This window comes from Micromys minutus (assembly GCF_963924665.1).
Source record: "Micromys minutus genome assembly, chromosome: X".
Taxonomy (NCBI): Eukaryota; Metazoa; Chordata; class Mammalia; order Rodentia; family Muridae; genus Micromys; species Micromys minutus.
This window is the reverse complement of record NC_137970.1, coordinates 69,118,967-69,141,348: the sequence shown is the minus strand read 5'-3', so window position 1 is coordinate 69,141,348 and position 22,382 is coordinate 69,118,967. Positions and strand designations below refer to the sequence as shown.

Here is a 22,382-nt window from a genome sequence, read left to right as displayed (position 1 = left end):
AAAAATAATCAGATTTCTAATCAGAAATTCCTGAAACTGAAAACAGAACTGATAGAGTTTATCTGTCATAAATAAAAGAATTTCTTTTGTTATTTTTTTACTTTATTTTAAAAAACAAAGATAAATGTACAAATTTTCAGCATTTTTGCATAAAAGTATACGAATACATTTTTAAGGCTGTAATTAAGTATTTGTGGGTATATATACATATACATATGTATATATGTAACAATAATATAGGGAAAAGGCTATTAATTTGAGGGGATAGGAGAGAGACTAGGCGGGGCTGTAGGGAGGAAAGGGAAATGTGATAAAGTTCTATTTTAATTAAAATATATTATTTTTTTCTTGAACTTCACAGAGTCTGTGAGTTGTTTCTGGAGTGTTCAGAGCTTTCTGGGGTTAGTATCCCATTTATCCCACTTCTGGGCATTTACCCCAGAGACGCTCCAACATACAACAAAGACACATGCACCACAATGTTCATAGCAGCTCTATTTATAAAAGCCAGAAACTGGAAAGAACCCAGATGTCCTTCAGAAGATGAATGGATACAAAAATTGTGGTACATATAGACAATGGAGTACTACTCAGCTATCAGAAACAATGACTTAACAAAATACTTAAGAAAATGGTTGCATCTAGAGAATATTATCCTGAGTGAGATAACCTGGTCACAAAAAAACAGACATAATATGCAGTCACTGATAATTGGATACTAACCCCATAAAATAATTTCTTAAATACAATCATGAAAAACAATAGCATTAGCAGAAAACTCTAGTTCAAACTCCTTTGCCTAACCCAATTTGTAAATTATGCTATCTGATTCTTCTGGGCAGTAAACAAGTGGTAAAGGAAGTTTCCTGCAATGGAAGAAGGGTAATGAAAGTTGAAGGACAATTGCTCTTTGATGAGTAACAGAACAGAACTGCAACCTTTTTTCTCACCTACCATGTACAATGTGAAAAGCATGCAATTAACAACTCATTATAGATGATGATTGCTATGTAGACAAAGATCAAACAGATTTAATGCTCACAGATATTTTTAGCACAGGTTATCAACGCATAGATAATAATCTTAAAAGAACCATTTCTTTGGGTGTTCTTTGTGAATTGAATTTTTCATATGTAAATGTTGTTTACAGAGAACATGATTTTCAAAGATAATTTTTTCTGTGTTAATCTTTATGTTTATGTTAAATATATCTCCTTAAAACTGGGGTATAAATTGTGAAGATTATGTATTATTGTCTGAATGCATATGGTTAAATACATTTTTATTCATTATTTAAGTGCTGTAAACTGTACATATTTATAGTACCCGCATGACTTATTCATATACCTATCCATCATATATACACATTTCTCATATCCTTGTCAAATATACATTTCTCACAACCTTATCAAATAGTAAAAAACCATCAGAATCTAGCACATTTCAATTGCTACTTTCCTCCTATTTAAGGTAATTATCAATCACAAATGTAAAACTTCATTAATTAAGCTAGGCTTGCTGCAAGAGACCTAAAATTCATGCTACTAGGATGGTTATATCCAAAGGATCACAAGTTCAAGGCCAGCCTGGGTTAGACCATGAAATCAAGTCAAAGATAATATAGACAATTAGATGGATTCTGTCTCAAAAGATAAAGTAAGGGAGAAAGAAAGAAAAGAAAGGGAGGGCAGATTGCCAATATAGTTCAATATATAATATTCAATCCTCATTACTGTCCCCAAAACAATTAGTTGATACCATTTTTCTGGTTATTTTTATTTAAAAATGTTAATTATACCTTAAATGCATAAATCAAAATCTGTAAGGCATCTTCGTTCTATGTATTATGTGTTCCATCACACCATTAAGAACAGTAAAAGAAACCTAAAAATAGACATTTTTTGCATAGTATTCTATTCACAGTACATGAAATAATACAGCAGGAGGGTCATAACGGGACCCTGTATATCTAATCCATGATCCACATAACAAAAATAAAACACCTAGGAAAACCTACTTTGCTTCTTACTGGATGTGATTATGAAAACACAGAGACTAAAATAGAAATACTTAAAATTAATTTCAAAAGTACAGTATTTATTGATATTTTGTGTGAAAGAAAATATATTAAAAAGTATATGGAGAATGTCTAATACTGGCTTTTACTATGAGAACAGCACTCCTTGTTTGACCTATCAGATGTCTTTACCCAACTAGAATGCTGCAGACTGCCATATTGCATCATTTTCAGCTAAACTTCCTTACTTAATTATCTCTTTATGGTTTGCCTTATTTTCATTGATTATACCGAATTGCCAATGAATTCAGTGACCTCTTGTTTTTGCGTGACCAACCTCTTCCTCTATCATTGTCCCTTTCAAAACAACTGATGCCTGTACTAAAGTTCACTAATGAAATGTAAAAGCTCCATGAGTGATCAAAAATGAAAAGAAGGGCAAATAAGATTAAGTGTCTTCTTACACTCAAAGGGGAGGGGTTAGGGTGGGGGGGGTTCCTGGAGAGGAGAGTGAGAATGGGGATAACATTAAAAATGTAAACAAATAAAATGACTAATAAAAAAGATCAAATATATTGTCAAAGATTACTCCAGATCATACACAAAGGGCTCAGGTTCAAAACCATACTGGGATGAATGAACTGTCCACAATGAAAGGTAGCTCAAGAATCAGAATTAAAAATAACAATTAAATAATTTCACATATTGTGTGTTGTAAGCTCCCAAATTGAAAATCCCAGCATCATGCTTACAATATAAATACTCACAGTATGCAACTAGCATGATTCCTGAAACTCTAGAAAACTGTTTGATAATTCATATTTTCCTAGTAGCCTTCATATTGATATTTCAACAATATGTAGTCACAGGTTTGAAATATTAATCTATAGAAAATTGGTTCTTTCTCTTCAAAATCAAATATTCTACAACAGTATATCTTTGACAACCAGGCTCATTTAGAAGAAAAAAATGTCATGAAAGCATATAAGATAATCAGCTTGTGAATTATTATTATTTGTTAATAATTCAAAAATAATATGTTCAATAAGGAGATAATATAATAAATGATTTCCAATGTTCAAAAACATAAAAGAGAATAACTACTGGCAATTAATTATATGTTTCATAATAACTAATGGAGATAATTTTTAATGTCCATAGCATAAAAAATTTTGATAAGTGTTAAGAGTGATTTATGTTTCAATTACTGTGATCTGATCGTTACACATTACATACATGTATTAAAATGTCAAAGTCTACCCTATAAGTATATAAAAATAGTATCTGTCAATTAGAAATTTAAAAGATTACAGTAGATAAGTAAATTAATAAAAGCCCAATAACCACTCACCATAGCATATCCTCTATAAAGTTCACAGGAGAAAATAAAGATGAATAAGTAGACTAATGGAATATTTTCAAACTTAGACTATCCCAGGGTTGATATGTACTCATTTAGAAAGCATTATGCCATTTTAATCCATGTCCATAAGGCTGGGCTCCAAAACACTACAAGTTTCTTAAACACTTTCTATATGAAAAAAAATACATTAGTGTCTAATATAGATTTAGATCTGAATTTATTTCAAGGTTTATTTTCTTCTTTTATAAATATTAATTCACATGGAAAACTTTATGATAACATAATTTTCAAAAAGCTGTTTACCATACTTCAGTACCTTTCCATAAATGAATATTGAAAAAAAAACTGATTTATGAATGGGTCTTAAACTCACTAGGTAGCTTGACATTAAAAACGTTCAGAACAATATTAAATATACTGGACTTCTACTTAGAAATAAGGGATATAGGCCCCAGAACAGGGGAGAATTGGAAGTAGTCTGAATATTATTAGCAACATTGGATTTTACAGAACAGATCTAATATTTAGATGTAGGTTGATTTGGAATGAAAAAAATGTTTTAAACTCATATTCATGTTATAGACTACTGAAATACCTCACCCAAAGGTTGTTTACACATAAAATAACAAACAACACTATGACTTCCTACATTCTTCTCCATTTTGCCTGTATCAATTAAATCTCAGTGCAGGTTTTTCAGATTGAAACTGTCTGATGTGAAAGGCTATATATCTATAGACCTGATGATAGGTGGACAATCTCCTGAATTAACTGCCTGTTATCCACTATTAGCTAGAATCACTGAGCAACTACTGTTATCTAGTGTATATGGAGCTTCTCTCAACAAACCACACAGAGTACTTGGCTCTCCTAGGTGTTCGGAGGCATCTTAATTGTGAATTGTCAGCTATCCAGCTCATATCAAAAGTGTAGCTGAGATAATAGATATGCCTGGGGGAGGCCTCCAGGGCATTTCTGAAGTACAATATACCTTCCTAGCAGGTAGGATATAGGAAAGCTGCAAACTAGTACTCTTACTGTAGGTCTGTGTAGAAACATCATGACATTGGCTCCATGTAGGAAAAAAAGCCAGAGAGATCCTCTGAGTTTTATTTGAAAGTGTTCAACTGTGTTATTCAGTATCCGTCATTAAAAAAAGAAAAACCATGAAATAAAAGTATTCACGATCAGAGTTAGGAATCTGACCACCTTCCTTTAAATAGCAAATGCATCATCATTTGTCAGATTAAAAAAAAAAAAAAACTGTCTTGCAATAATTTGCTACCTACAACTCTTCCACACACAGTAGTTACACTCAGATCATTATGTCACAATGCCCAGGAAATGAACCACATTTTCTAACAATTTTAGATGTTTATTATATATACATTCATATATCACTTAACTGAAAAAAACTGACCTTTATAGATTTTTGCATGATCCATATGCTACGTAAAAATAAATCAAATGAAACCAGAAGAGCCATTATTTAACTTAATGTATACTGTAGTTCATCTATTAAAATAATACTTCAAATACTTCATCAGCATTGGGTGTGCATAATTCTTATTAAAACTAATATTGGATACAAATATCTCTTTTCCTTTGATTATAAGTTAAGATGCTGAGTGTGCCTAAACAAAATTTGCATTTTAATAACAGTTCATGATTAAAAATGTAAAGTCTCTTAATATTTCAAGTAGTTTTGTCAAATTAACCTGTATGTGTTTGATACTAACTGATAAAATTAACCCAACTTTGAACAGAAGTCATATCGGTTGGCATAGTCTCAATGACTACAGCATTTTGTTTTGTTTTATTTTCCTGTGTATAGACAAACAACCGCTGCTATTCTAAAACAAGTCATGTACTAGAAAATTAAAGCAAACAAATTCAAGATATTAATATTAAAACCTGCTTCAGTAATTCTATTCTAGTAATGCTGCCTTCTGAACCTTATATTTTAAGTCCTGTTTCCATTTCTACATCATAAAACCTTACCTTAATTATTCCATTTTATAGGTAGCTCCCTGTAAAGTGTTGTAAGAATATTGATCTGTACCTACTTTTATATTAATTCTCTAAGTAGCATTGGCTGTGTTGCCAAGCTTTTAAAAAGTTTAATGCTAGCTGTTTAAACAGTTATTAGCACTAGTAATTGAGACATTACAAGCATTGCTAAATTGTAATGCTGCTGAAATTCAGCTACTTTCATTACAACGATTATGTTAAATATATATTTGTTGATATAGAAAACATATTTAAATCTACATGACAGAAACAGTTAAGAAAAAAGATACCAGAGATAACAACAATAACTACACATTTGTAAACATCAAAGAATTTAATTTTCCTCTTCTCACATATGTAATAATAACGTTTACTAAGGAAACTACAGTCATGGAAACTGAGCATAGACATTTTGCCTTGGAGTAACTGAGGGGCAGGTAGACTTAGAAAGGAAAGTGAGAGCATAAGGAACAGAAATTCAATCTCACAGCTAGCATTGTGGCGTAAATCAACTATATAAAACCCCAGTTCTCATCATTTGTAACTACAAAACACAGGGGTTTTTTGGTTTTGTTCTTGTTTTTGCTTTTTTTTTTAATAGGGAGAATAAATTCAGCAAAATGCAATTTCATAAAGGAGGTTAAAGCAACAAAATTTTATATTTCCAGTTTTTTCTGAGATAGCCGTTTCCAGGAATTAAGTGAGATTTTGTTTTGATGTTTCAATAATTTAATGTTAATGTCCCTTTGTATAATAATGGTAGATTGAATATAATCCACTCAGAAACTGAGAATAGTACTTTAGTTGAAACTGGGATATTTCTAGTTATAAAATAGGGATCATATAACATTTCTACAGGAACAGGCTAGGTCCTAACTCCAATTAAAATGTCCTCATAAAAAGTCGACAAGTGGTCTACAAATAAAGAAATTATGTGAAAACAGAAGCAAAGGCTATACTTGGGCTGCCACATAAAAAAAGGAAATCTAGAAGCTGCCTCCTCTGGGGTCTTGAAAGAAGCTCAATGAAACCTCTGTCTGCTTTGACTGTAAGAGACTACATTTTTACTCCTTTAAACAACTCAGCTTGTAGTGATAAAAGCCCTAAGTGATTAAAAGTATGATACCCAGTGATCTCTAATTTTAGAGAATATTTAACTGTTACATAATAAGCTGTACTCAAAGTGATTTATCTTTGTATGTGCTGTTTATTTTATGTGTATAACTTAATTCACATACTTTATTATGGTCCTTGGTTTACTCTTATGTTGGTTTCCTTTTTGTTGTGGCTTCATTGATTTAATTTACATATTTGTTTCTAGTCACTAGGAAGATTAATCTTTTGTTTGTTGTGCTGGCTTGTTTGCTTTTTGTGAAATTCAGAAAGGGAGGCTAAGCCTTTTAAAGAGGAAAATAACTAGAGACCAAAGTTACCTGTCTTAAGGTGGTTTTGTCCTGGTTGAATTAAAAGTATATTCCATGGTGTACTATGGAGTGGCTGCTGACACTTGAAAGGAATGCAATTAGTCTTCTTTAATGCACAGAGTGTTAGGAATGTGAAACAACGATTTCCTGCAGCTGTTTTACACACTTAACTTAAAAATCAATGTTAATCTTTACTGTAGGTTCTAAATGGAGGACGACATTATCCTCTATCTTCTGTATATAATCATAAACATGTAGCATACCACTAAAGTTACAGTATAGGAAGAAACCATATTTAGCCTGTAAATATGAAACAAAAATAAGCCATGACAACAAATATATCCATAATTTTAAGAAGAAAAATTGGTATGTGTTGATAAAGGGAGACTTTCATTACAGCCTCCCTTCTCATCTTTGCCATCTTTGAAGTTTTGTATTAATTTTCGATGCTCATACTCTCCTGAATCTTGTCAATTTATCCGTTTAATTTATAGACCAATGACATTGTCTATAAGGTTTCATCCTGTATTATTATTATGTAATCTGTTTTTCTTAAGAGAAAATGCAGATGGTACCTTTGGATATCAGATATAAATCAGATCAAGATCAAGAAAGGGACAGGAGCATGTTGTCCTCTGAGAGGCTCCACCCAGCAGCTGACTGAGACAGATACAGACACCCACAGCCAAACAGTAGCTGGAGCTTGGGGACTCTTATGGAAGAATAGGAGGAAAGATCATGGACCCAAAAGGAATAGGAACTCCACAGGAAGACCAACAGGGCAAAAGAACAAGACCCCTTAGAAATCTCAGAGACTGAACTACCCGCCAAAGAACATACACAGGCTGGGCCTCAGCCTCCCAGCACATATGTAGCAGATGTGCAGCTTGATCTTTATGTGGGTCTTGAACAGCTGAAATACAGGCCATCCCAAAAGTTGTTGCCTGCACATGGGATATGTTCTAATATCTGGGGTGTTTTGTTGGGCCTCAATGGGAAAGTTCCTAGCCTATCAGAGCCTTAAATTCCCAGGGTACGGGGAGATACCTATGGGGTCTCACCAGCCCAGAAGATAAGGGGAAATAGGAGGGACAACCAGAAAGGGAGCAGTGAGCAAGATGTAAAGTCAATTAGTTATTTTTAATTAGTACATAACAGAGTACTACTCAGCTATTAGAAACAATGACTTTATGAATGAAATTCGTAGGCAAATGGATAGAAGTAGAGACTATCATCCTGAGTGAGGTATCCCAGTCACAAAAGAACATACATGGTATGCACTCACTGATAAGCAGATACTAGCCCCCAAAAGCTCTGAATACCCAATACCCAAGAAACAATTCAGACATTATGAAGCTCAAAAAGAAGGAAGGTCAAAATGGAGATGCCTCAGTCCTTCTTAGAAAAGAGAACAAAACTCTCATGGGAGGAAATGCAAGGTCAAATACAGGGACAGGGATTGAAACTCAGTACATTTGCAGAAGCAGAATCCAAAGCCAAAATCTCACAAGAGTAGAGCTAGGTCAATAAACTGGCCCATACTTTCTGCTTCCTTTTTAGACAATAAAATACTGATTTGATTAGTGATTGATGTTTAACTCCTAGAATAACAAGTACTTTTGCTAGCATGCTAGGTAAGGTGGCCTGGCATGAAGGGTTTGCCAAAGTAATAACAAATAAAAATAAGAGATTCTCAATAAAATCTGAAGTAAACAATACAAAAATCATGTAGTTAACATAAATAATCTGACATTGTAGAGTCAGTGTCGATATTAGAATGTCATGGCTGATTTGCCAATAAACTGCTACACCTGAGTAAACTGAGGCTTATGGAAAATTATCTGGGTTTGGGTACTACCTTAGCATGGTTAATGGCCTACCAATTTAGGCTCCCTTCTGTTCTTAAAATTCTTTATTATAATGGCTAACCTGGGAAATATTAGACGATATCTTCACAAAATAAGTATCTTTTCCTTACATATTTTGGCTCATAAACAGGAGCACTAGGGAAAAGGAACATTGGCAAAATTATTACCACTCTAAACAAAATTGAAGTAATATGCACTTTGTTGCTGGGCAGTTGAAAATTACTTTTGTAAATATTACAAAAAACAAAAACAAAACAAAACAAACAAACAACAAAGAAAACTCTAGAAGAATCCTATGAAATACATATGGGAAGGCAGAGCCCTCAAAATTGAAGAGAAAGTTTCACTATCTACATTATTGTAGGGTGCACATAACTGCATTAGATCCCAGACACATGAAATAAACTTTAGGGTGAAGGTTGAGTGTTGGTGGGGGAACCATATTTCTGTAGATAATAGTACTAGTGTAGGGGGAAATAGTAAAGCCTGACACTAGCCAAATGCATCAGGTCCAACAATTACAACAGTGACTTATAGCTATAGTCATAAATAACAAATCCATAGCTCCAGGTTTCTGCATTTATATTAGGTGTTATAACAAGGTAATGATTTATCTTCTACATCCTTTGTTTCAGCACCAGGAGTCTAAGGAAAGCAGGTCCTTAATTGCCTTACCTCCAGTGTGATTTCACTAGGAAAGGTAATGGTTTTAGAAAGAATTAATGCCGAATTCCTACTATATTAAAAACTGTATTTTTCAAAAATATCTGATAGGGAGTATCAGCAATATTAAGCTACTGGATTGGTCTAAGATATCTGAGATGAAAGATATAGTGAAGGGACTTCTGAGCCAAAAATGGAGCACAGGGAATCATTGTAATGATTACAACAGGGATTCCTGACAAAAGCACCATAGATAATCCCACTACCACATAGTATGCAAACCAAACCTCATGCTCAACTTGCTCAGAAAGGTACTAAGCACCATAGGTGAACTTTGTAGAGTAACATTTCCTTCTAGATCACTGCAAGAAAAATTAAATTATATTTGCAACAGAAGAAGACTATTTTCTTATCTGTTCATGATTCCTGATCAGAATTAATAAGATACTTCCTGTGTCATCCATTATCCCTTCCCCAGAAATAATAATGTCAATCAAGTCAGTTAGAATATAGAGTTACATAAGAGCCCTTGGAGGGAGCACATGGAGCAAGCCCATGAAGCATGCCCATGTTCAATGGTATGCTGGAAGTTCTGTTCACCACACAAGAGTCCCTCTACTGTTCCAATCAATTCCTAGGAAGGCTTGGTTCTCATTTCCATTTGCTGAAGCAAAAGCATATGAGAAGCTCATACCAAGAATTCTTCTGAATGCCATGTAGCTTTGTCACCCTTGGAAAAAGTTTTTTTTTTTTCTTCTTGCACTAAAGTAACAAAATTATAAAAAGTAACTTCCTAAACAACAGGATTACTCTGCTAGACATCAATATCTTGGTATGTTGTAAAGAGATGAGAGATAATTATTCATATAGTCTAGCAGACCAGAGCATGGTACACACAGTCCAGACTATGGCAAACATGTCATGGACAGATTGTTCGTTATACACTTCTTCCCAAACCCACAATTAAACTGTTACATTATATTCCTAAAACAAAGCAACCAAGGTCCATTCCCTTATCTGGCCACGTCCTCCTCTCTGATGACCAAGGCTCAGCTATCAAAGTATAAAAGTCCAGAAATCAAAAGCCTTCATTTGGCCATCTTAATTAACATGTCCAATTAAAACTGAGCAGTTTTCCCCTTCCCCTTTATAACCTGTCATTTTCCTCTAGGTCATGTGTGCCTCCTCTCTATCCAGAATGAGTCTTTGTCCCTCCTAGGCAGAAACCCCTTCCCCTACTCGCTCATCCATTATCTCCTGTCTTTTTCTCTTATTCCCTCCCCTTTGTCTTTCTCTTGCAAATAAACCTCCTTTGTGTTGAGAACTTGGTGTTGGGGTGTCTTGTGCCTGCTTTGAGGTCCTTTCAAGTATGATTAAAATGCATTAGATGAATTTATCAAATGATAAAATGATTGTTGCAAAAGTATCATTTATATGAGTTGGAGAGATGACTCATCATTTAAAAACAAATGTTGTTCTTTTTGTCTTCTTGAGGAAAATATGACTTTAACTTCATTTCAAAAGTTCAGTTTATGGTGGCTTAGCTGTTTTTAGGAAGTATAGTAAAGAAGAATATCAAGGTAATAGGAGCATGCTTCATGGACTGTTCATAACATGGCTGACAATAAGAAAACAGCAAAAGGTCAAGGGGATGAGATTGACCTTAGAGAAAGCAGCACCCACATAGTTGCTCACAACCATTTGTCACTTCTGCCAGGTAAAAAGATTCCCTCTAACGATCCCCATGGCCACCAAGCATATACAAGGCACCCATACCTGCAGGTAAACTACGTAAGTGTATAAAAAAATAATTTTTTAAAAAGTGTTAAAATAAAATAAAAATTGTAAACAAAATTTATAATTTGCATTCAAGGAAAAGGAGCATTGACTCACAAGATCTTCTGCAAGATTTCTCAGGAAGCATTTTAATGAGATGCCAACATTTTCTGACTGTTTTTCTAAAACCATTACTGATTAGTAAATAGCTGAAGAAAATTACGGGGTTTGTGTCCCCTTTTAATGACTGGAGAGAATAAAAAATAAAAATATTTTTTTCCTGTTGGAATATAAATAAGTACACATATCTATTCTTAGAAAAATATTTTCTTTCCTCTAACCTAACTAAACAAGTAACTTGACATACACAATTTTTACTAAATGTATAATGAAGAACTTAATAATCAATAGCTTAAAAGCCTCTCATATTTAATATAACCCACATTAAATTGAGTTACTACTAGTAAAATATAATTCTTGGTGTTAAATATAAAAAATTTATACTTCATAATAAAGGTTGATAACCATTAAGTACATTAAACTAGTGGCTTCTTCTAATAAATTAGAGGAATAAAAATCACACAGGAACCTTAATATTTTGCAAAGGTTAAATAAAAGAATTTTCATCTCAGTTCAAGTCTTGTATCAGAAACAATTTGCTGATCTTTAAGCAAAACATTCTATTTAAATATAGTAGAACATCCAATAGTATAAGCACTACACCAGCACAACAAACATGCAGTCTTCCATCCATAAATTAGGCAAGTAAAGTGAACTGTAATTTAGCCAAAAGAGCAAAGCTGCTGAATGTATACATGTTTAAAGAAAGTATATGAAGATGTCTCAAATAAAGCGAATTTCTTGAATTTGCAGTAGCATCTTATTTTAAAGAAACAAATCAATGTCAATAAAACCAAATTACTCAAAATACCTTGAAGTGAATATTTAAAATTATAACCCATTTTCAGTAAAGCTGTATTTATCATGTACTATAATTAGGTAAAGTTAACATGGCAAATAATTCTAATTTGAACACAAATTTGTTTTCTCTTACAAAACTACCATAGGGGTTTTCTATTATTTTGGTAATCAAACCAAGCCATTGGGTCCATCACTCTTTTTTCAACTATCTTCAGAGAACAGACAAGGTTAATGGAGATAGTAATAGCATACTGTTTACAAATGTCATCTGAGAATTATGTTTAGTTTTGTTATTTTTTTCCATTTTTATTTATTTTTTATTTTTACAATCTAGTCTTCATCTTCCTCCCAGTTCACCCTCTGACTATTTCACATTCTATACCTCCTCCCCCTCTTTCTCCATGAGGATGTCCCCACCCCACCCATCCCATCAGAGATCTAAATTCCCTGGGGCTTCCAGTCTCTTCAGGGTTAAGGGCATCTTCTCTGACTGAACCCAGACCCAGAAGTCCTTTTTTGTATATAAGTTAGGGGCCTCATATCAGCTGGTGTACATTGCCTTGTTGGTGGCTCAGGATTCTAGAGATATTGGGGGGTCCAGGTTAGTTGAGACTACTGGTTTTCTTGTAGGGTCAACCTCCTCCTCAGCTTCTTCCAGCTTTTCCCTAATTCAACCACAGGGGTCACCAGCTTCTGTCCCTTGGTTGGATGTAGATATTTTTATCTGACTCTTTCAGTTACTTAGTGGGTCTTGCAGTGTGGATCCAGCTCAATGGGAGGCCCAAGACCTAACACTATTACTAATGCTATGGTATTTCTGTCTGTCTGTCTGTCTGTCTGTCTCTCTCTCTCTCTCTCTCTCTCTCTCTCTCTCTCTCTCTCTCTCTCTCTCTCTCACACACACACACACACACACACACACACACACACATACACACACACACACACACACACAAAGCCTATCTTGTTTTGGGTTTTGATCTTTAACTTTTTTTTCTATTTTCTTTTTTGTTTGAAATGGTACATCCTAAAAAATCAAAACAGCAGAACAGAAGCATCTTCAGAAACCATAAAGTCAGTTCTTTTGTCTCAGCCAGCAACTTAAAGGTGCTATGTATCTAGGGTGTGAAGAGATATCCCTCCATGGCATGTATGATGGTATCATCTGTAACTCCAAGGGGCTCTATTCACAGCTTGCTGATAGCCTTCCTCGCCCGGTGAGAGCACTCTCCAATCAGATGATCAGATGCAGAATCCCCACATTGATCAAGTTAAGAACAGATACCCTGGAAACCCTGGCAGCTGCTACTTGGACTCAGGCCTGGACTATAGACTGGATTTCTGTGGCTGTGCCTCCATGGCTTTGATACAGCATCAAATGGGCATTGACAATTTGTAGTGTGTGTCTGGACAGCTAGTTCTTGTCTTCCAGAACACAGATGTTCAAGATTTTGAGCTGTCTGGTTCCCAATGTGTCCTGGAGGAAACCAAGCACTTTAACATACACTCCAATAGGCAGAGGAATCAGGTGCTCATTGGATCTCCTTTTAGCCAAATCCAGCCTGCTTTCAATGTCCTTCGAGGCCATGGCTTTGATTTTGTACACACACATGTACTATGAAATGTTTTTGCCTCCATTACCATCCCTATGACAGAGACATGGTGAATTGTAAAACCCCTAATCTAGACACACTGTCAACTTCAATAGCACTTAGCAACTTATACAGCACAGTATAATGATTTATGTGTTGGGGCCTCCATATTCCAGACAGAGCAAACCCAATGCCTGAGCTCTTGCTTGCTCATGACTTCCATTAGCTCCAACACCACCAAAGAAACTGTCTTGGCTCCCAAACCCACCCCTACTCATCATTTCTTGAGAACTTGGTGAGGTTTAATGGCTCAACAAGGTCTCTTCTCCACACAATATATGTCTAAGCCTGTTGTCTCCTGGTGTGACTTCTTCACAAAAGCTCGCTGACTCGGTAGACAATACATAATGAGCAAGAAAGACATGGAAGGCTACGGCAGAATGCCCATGCCTACCCTCATACACAACTTCACAATTCCTGTGCAGCCAGTCAGCTAGCAGGAAGGGCAGTTGGTACCCTTAAGCTCCAAGTCTCTCATGAGATCACATAGCCCTCTTTCACAGGCCTTCTGTTGCTATGCAGAATTGTAAAACTGTGAACTGTGCCAACTGCCCAGCAACTGTAACCCAAACACACACAGAGTTGAAGCTGGAAAATATTCAGTTTGAAGTCCACTTGGTTTACACAGTTCCATGATTGTCTAAGCTAGGTTACACAAAAAGACCTAGGTTTCATAGAGAGACCTTGCCTCAAATCAACTAAATAAAAATAATAGTCTTAAAAACAAAAATACGTTCTATATGTGATATCAAGCACTTTGTTATATCTTTATAAAGATGCATTTGGACTAGGAAAAATATGTACTAGTCTCTCCATTGAGTGGGGGTGGTTATTCTCTCTCTCTCTCTCTCTCTCTCTCTCTCTCTCTCTCTCTCTCTCTCTCTCTCTCTCTCTGTGTGTGTGTGTGTGTGTGTGTGTGTGTGTGTGTGTGTGTGTGTGTGTATGTTCATAGATGTCAAAAATGGGAGTCCTTCCCTTCAAGATGAGTTACTGGTGGATGAGAGCTGTCCAATATTGGTGCCAGAAACCTAACAGGTGTCCTGTGAACCCTTGATCCATAATCCCAAGTAGTGGCATTCATGAGACTTTACTTTCGGTTTGGTTTTAATGGCTTAGTTTAATGAGTTTCACATACCATTGCCCAGGCAAACTCAGAACTTCACACAATCTCACAGATCCACCCTCCCACAGTTGAAAATATAGAGCATACACAGAATATGTTCATTTCATGAACTGCCCAATGGGATGCTTGTAACTAAGTATTTTAATAGGGAAGGGCACTCAAAGGGATGTTTGCAACTAAGTATTTTAATGGGTAAGGGCACTGCAACTGATAGGGAGTAAAGTGCCAGTGGGGTGAGAGTATATTCTAGTTTCCATTCTCAGATAAGTCATATTCATGCTGGGTATGGTGTCTTAACATTGATCAGGCCAGGACAGGAGGATTAGTAGACATTCACAGACAGCAAACATTGTGAGCTCCAGGCTAGCTAGGGTTATCAAGTGAGAGTGTGAGAAATAAAAAACAATAAAGATCTCAAACCTTTGAATGAGATTACAAAAACTGTTAAAGCTCATAATTTTTAAAATGGCAAGAGAGCAGCCATTGATTCTCACGACCCAAAGAATGCCACATCTTAACCCTGTACTATGAAATTCTAAATCTCAAAATTTGGCAAACATATTATGCCAAGTATAGTATGAATATAAATAAGCAGTATATTGGAATCTATACTTAATCCCAATTAAATGATTTATACGGAATTTATTTTCAGTGCTTTAGGAACTGAACTTAAGTATACTAGACATATGAATAAAATTACAAAGCTTCATTATATACCCAAATTTTAGTAAATTCTGAACTCAAGACAGTGATACTCTAGTATGAAGATTGCAGGATAATATAATATTGCACTGAAATCTATTTTTCTTCATAAAGTATTATTTGAGGTATTACTAATTTTAAGGCCCATTATTGGCAATAAAGAAAGAATTATTTGCCCACCCATTGCTATCAAGAAACTTTTTCTTAATAATGTACAAAATACTAAGGAGGTTTTTAATCATTTCTATTTCATTTTTTGTTCATAAAATATTTTGTGCTGTTCCAATTATAAAAAATGTGGTTAGTCTATGTAAAATATAAACAAGTGAAATTTTTTACATAATTACATATAATTAGCAAAATTTAAACTAATGTAATTAGTATGTTTTACACATTAAATAATAAATTTATCTGGGTACACAAATAGATGATCATGCAAATGCTAATATTTTACTTATAGATTTATTTTACATAATCAAAATGTAAATAAATATTCCACAAATATCTATATTTTTAAATCATACATTATTAAAGGTCAAATTAGCTAAATATATTTTTTAAACGTTTAGAACCTGAAAATTAGACAATGTTATTCTATTAGATAATCCTATACTTCTTAGAAAAAAACTTGAGGTTAAAGTAACATATCTGATTCTACCTCCAAATATCCATATAGAATGCAAAATATATGAATCCTATCAAAACAATAAGAACCGACTACCTGACAGGATTGCTGGTTAAGGACACTCTCAGAGATTCCAGGCAGTTGAGAAGTTTCTCATCTGAGATTCCTGATCGCAATTCATGAACATATTCTTGTGAAGAAAGGGTGAACTCATGTTTGCTGTTTTTTAGGCCTCCCTACAAAAGAAACAGAAGATACCACTTTAGACAGACAACATTTTTTCTTTAAATCTTGCAAGTAAAAGAAAACATAGACTATATAAATAACATTATGGCATTTCTAAACACTGTGTGTTTTATTGGAGTCCTCTTACCTAAGTAATGGGGAGATCTAACAATTTCCACAGGATTAAAAAAGAAACAATTTTTTTTACATTTTTCCTTACAATTTTATTTAAAAAACAGAGATACATGTACTGATTATTGGTAGTTAAAAATCATCATGTTTAATCTTTACAGACCAAAAAAACCCAAATTTTTAATTACAAAAAGTAACAGTATATCAATATTTTACTTGGGGTAAGTAGTAGGAGCACCCCCACCTGTTTTTTTAAACAGGGGCTGAGACAAGTTGCCTTAAACTCAATAAGAAAACACTTCACCTCCATGCCCTATCGAAAGCCCCACAATTATTCAAAGAACTGAATGGTAAATTGTACTGTGCATAACACAACGTTCTGTATAAACCATTATTTATAAACCATTTTGTTCATGCATGGTATCTGGGCAATAAATATCTCCTATTAAAACACTGCATAGTGAATATAATGATATTCAAAATATGACTACACACACACACACACACACACACACACACATATCTTATCATAGATGCAAAAAATGTTAACTTCATTTGCTAACTGAACTTTAATAGAATTATTTTAATGAACACATAACATCATGGCTGAGATGCTGTTTATGGAAACTTAGACCAGGAACACTATGGTAGAGATTAACCTTCTGTGCATCTACTAACTCATATTCTTTAAATATGCTCTCATTTTTTGTTGATATCTTTTTCTTTACTTTTTTTGAGAGCAGGGCTCACTATGTAGCATAGGATTACTTTGAAATTACTATGTAGCCCAGGCTGGCCTTGAACTTCTGACAATTCTTCCCTGGCAAGCCCCAAATGGTCAAGACTGTAGGCATAAAGCCACTGATGATGTACTTTGGAAGGAAATTTAAGTTATATTATCTGGATACTCAAATATTACAAGGAATGGAAGCAAACTAGCATATAAAATAATAAAGTTTGTAGAATTATATTTTTTCACAATATTTTGAGTTTAAACATAAGTTAATGCTTGACATAATAAAAACATGATAGCATATTAGGGTTAGAATGATTCTTGAAGGTAAATTCTTTTAATATTTTTATTATGGAAATAAAGAATCCAGCAGAGCACTGTGGTGCACATCTTCCCTAAGGAAGCAGAAGCAGTTGGATCTCTGAGTTCAAGGCCAGTCTGGTTGGCATAGTGAGTTCTAGGACAGCCAGGTCTATACATTTGAAATACAAAGAGTCTGGGGAATAGATAACTGAGCATAACAATTATACAGGTTTCAGGAGGAAAGTATAAATATTTGGAACTTCAGATAATCAATTTCTTTCTATGCTACTTTTCCCAGTATTGAATAAACAACTGATGCAACAGGTATTTGCGTCTGAAATCTCTATTGAAAAAATGTTCAAGTGTGTATCTTTGGCATAGTCAATATGACACAACATAATATTAAAGAAATAACCCTGAAACAAAACAGGGCAATAAATTAAACTAAATCTCACTGTACTTAATAGGGCTGTAATACACGAATGGCTTATTATTAACATCCTGTTCTGATACTGAACAAAGGCAATAACTAGATAATGGATGAGTAATAATTGAAATTTTAATTAGCTGCTCTGTATGAGATTAATGAAAATTACCACGGTTCCCATTTGATATTTAAAAAATAATGCAGACAGAGTTAGCTGTTAGCATATACTCTGCTATTCCAAAGCTAGGTGAAAAAAAATCCTTATTAATTTGAAGACATTCCTTAATTTGAAAATCAGTAGAATGTAGAAACTTGTCTGTATGGCTATGCTTGTATTATTCTAACACAGTAGAGAGAACTAAAAGATACATTGGGCCACATCCTCCATTGCAGTAAAATAAAAATTCAATATCAGAACTAGAAAAGCAATGTTCTAAGAGGAACATTCTAAGTATGCAGTGGAGATAATCACTTCTGAGGTTAGTGACTTGAAACAAATCTTTTTCTTTCATTTTTCAATGTAAAAAAAATTTACTATTAATTTGAGAAAAGGCTTTGGCATTCTTATTGTCAATATATCATGCTCTGGACATTAGATTGCACATAGGTCTTCCAACTTCAGTATACACACAGATACCAATTGCTATCAACTGCAGTAGAGGACTGGTTAGATTTTGTCAACCTGACAAAGACTGGAGTCACCAGAGATGAAAGAAGCTCATGGAAGGGACATGTCTATCAATCTTCCCTGTAAACATGTTTGTGGTTTCTTGATTGATGTGGGGGGAGCTAGCTGGCTGGGAAGTGGTACCTCCACTGGACAGGTGATACTAGAAAGAATGCTGAGCAAACCTTGTGGAAGAAGCCAGTAAAGAAGAAATGCTCTGTGAATTCTGCTTCAGTTCCTTCTTGTAGGTTCCTAACCTGACACACTCTCATGATAGTCAGACTTTGATAGGGACATGTAATCTAAGCAAACCGTTTCCTCCCCAAGGTGCTTCTGTTCAGTGTTTTATGGTAGCTAAAGACAAGCAAATTAAGAGACTGTAATTCACTATGTTTCATACATAAACAAGTTAAGTTTCTTTGGCTACTAGAGCAAAATGAGTTTTTTATCTATTACTGTAGCGTTCAAATATACAATACTTTGTTAGGACATTGGGCATTATATCTACAAAGACTTCCTCTGTTGTTCCATAAGAGGATCCTATAAGATTAACAATATAACTAAAAAGCCATTTTCCATACTAGTTTCATAATTTAAATAAGAAAATCAAAGTGTCTAGCACATATGAATCTAAGTATTGGTTCTAATAATGAAGACTATAGTAATATTTTAAAAAATCAAACACATTAGTAAACATTTAGATATCTTTTATTGATATTGATATTTTTCACCTAATATATTATGATTATAGTTCTCCCTCCCCTAACTTCTCCCAGATCATCCCCACCTCCCCACCCACCTAAAGATGTCTTTTAAAAGAAAGTTATCTAACTTATCTAATAAATATGTGAATAGAATACTAAATTTTATTATTATTATTAAATGTTGGTGTTTCTGATAACATTATATATGGATATTTGTTCTTTGATAGTCTTGGACTCTATAACTTTGATGCATTAAAGACTTTAATTGTATAGAAAATCTAGATTATCATATATATAACATCAACAATGGAATTGTATCACAGTGTATACATGTGTGTTTGTGCATGTATATATTTAGTAAACAAAATAGTTTGCGATAACAATTCGTTAAAAAATAAAAGTTTTACATTTTAACATTAACTGCAATAAAAAGTGATAATTTAAAGCACAATGGTTATATCAAAATACAAGCTCATTTCCTAAAATATACCTTATTTAATATAGAAACTTGGACTTCACTTATGATGGGAGAAAGCACTGTAATTTGCTAGTGAAATCAAATATCAATACTTAGTATTATTCAGCAATTGTCAGTATGGGTAATAGCCAATGAGTTGAATATTTTCTTTTGTATCTAACAATAAATGGTAAGTTCATTCTATATGTAAAACTTGCCAACAATTGCCTTATAAAACTACTATCAAGTAATTACTGTAAACAATGTACATATGGGTGGATGACATCAAGTAACTCTTTAAAACTATAAGGTGTGCCTAATATTTTTGTGAGATCTCATCACCACTCATATTACTTGAGATAAAAAACTGTAAGCATTGTGTCTTTCTTTCAAATGAGAGAAGTCTTTGATATATATCTGATAATGATATATAAACAGAGAAAACCAATCCATAGATTTTTAAGCTGGGGTCTCAAGCCAGGTAATATGCACATTTTGAAAGGGAGACATAACCATTTTATTTTCAGTAACCTTTAAGGAAAATTTGGTGCTCTTTGATATTATGAATGTACAAAAAAAGCTACAGTGGTAATAGCAGCTTATCCAATTTAGTTACCTACAGTGTTCTACTATACTAAACACACCACAATTGTGGGAGTACTTGAAATATTTGTGCTCATTCCATATAACATTCCACCCTCTTCTGTTACTTCAAAAATAGCATACAGACGTATCTTACCATTTCTAAATTTGTAAACTATTTCAAAATAGTGGAAACCTACATGAAGTTGTAAAAAACAATTCAGAAAGAACTCTTGTTTTCCCTAATCACAGTGTCCTACAAAGAAACATTCTAATATCACAGCTGCAATACCGATATAGACAAAAACACAAATACCTTATTCAGAGTGTCCACATTTTATGTACATTTATTTGTAGGTGTGTTATATGTGTTCTGTATGAATGTAGTTGTATGTAATATTATCACCTGTAGATTAATGCAGTTAAATTCAGACAGCTCAATTCCCAGAAAGTTTCCTCATGTTGCCCTTCCATAAGTACATCCATAGTCCTATCACAGATTTCTAACCTGAAAGTCACTAATTTGTTTGCCATTTTTATTATTTGTAATTGTTAATGTTACATACATGTATGATATACCCTAGGTATCAATCTACGATGTTCTCTGTTATATACCATGATACCATGGAGAGTTATACAGATTGCTGCATAAATCAATAGAGCATGCCATTTATCAATTAATAAATGGCATCTCACAGTATAGCTATTACTACAGATTACTTAGCCATTTACCAACTGAAGAACGATTTTAGTGATGAGGCATAAACTTCATTAGAACCTCCATCTGTAGGTAAGTACATGATAATATCTTATAAGGTCTTAGAATATTACAATCTTTGGAAATACTTGAATACTATATCTTAGAGTAAATGTTTTTCTTTTTATCACTATGTATTTGATATTTAGCAATTAAATATATGACACTAAGATGGTACACAAAGTCTCCTCACTGTGGCTAAGAAGCCTAAGACACGTTAAGAAGCCTAGTGGTGACCTATTTCTTGTATTTTGAAATCATATCTCATTTCCCTTATTCAACATTTTGAGAAAGAAAGATGCACCCCTATATAAATAGATCCTTTAAAAAATAGAAAGGAGTCAATCAATTATACTGTACTAGTTAAGGGTAGGAATGTGTATGAAATCTTTTTTAACACTGGCTATTTATAAGCAAAACTATAGAGAAATATAAGATTAATATTTTCACTATATGCTTTATCATTTTACAGATCCAATTTCAATACTAATTTTAGACAATGTAGCAAATCCTATTTAATAATCGTGTTGTTGATTAAAAATATTTACTGAAATCTAAGTATAAGCTACATTTTAAGTATATAATGAGGTATAAATTGGAAAGAAAAATTTAAAAACGTCTTCCATGAAATAAGAAGTGATCCCATTAATTTCTAACATCTCCCTTTCCCAGCCGTTAAGTAAGTACTATCCACCAAAATAATTGCATTGAATATTACTCAGTTCACTGCCAAATTCACCAAATTTCCTATGATCTTTTCATCTGAGACTAACTAGAGGAGATAATCCTAAAAAGTGATTTTTACATAGTCTTCCAGGGGGTGTCTATGTTATTCCCAATAAAGTAAGAAAGGGGAAGCGTAGCAAAAGTTTCCTCACCATCCTTTACCCTTATTGCCTATGTGAAACAGGTCAATTTGTCACTTGACTCCTTGACCACAGGTTCCTGTTCTACAAAATGAAAATAATATGTTCTCTGCTCTTAGGCTTGATGCAAGAGTAAAATAATAACCTTTTAAAGGAAGAATGTCTGGATGTTCCAGTTTGTTTTACTGTAGTGATAAAACATTCTGACCAAAAGCAACTTGGGAGGGAAAGGGTTTGTTTTCATATTACAACATTCAGGTTACACTCTACCATAAGGGTAGGGAGTTAAGGCTGGATCTTGATCTATAAACCACACAGGAGCACTGTTTAAAGATTTATTCTCTAGTTATGCTCACCTGGCTTTTTTATATAGCACAAAACAATC

At 33.8% G+C, this 22,382-nt stretch overlaps 1 protein-coding gene across 1 annotated transcript in view; it reads right to left on the bottom strand.

Annotated features, from left to right (window-relative positions):
• Positions 1–22,382, bottom strand: part of DIAPH2 (diaphanous related formin 2) — a gene marked incomplete at its 5' end in the record, with an annotated part of 690,195 nt that overhangs the window by 520,147 nt on the left and 147,666 nt on the right. Inside the window, one exon of the mRNA XM_080910844.1 lies at positions 16,241–16,380. Within this exon, the coding sequence (XP_080766970.1) occupies positions 16,241–16,380 (140 nt within the window). The remainder of the gene's footprint in view (positions 1–16,240; positions 16,381–22,382) is intronic.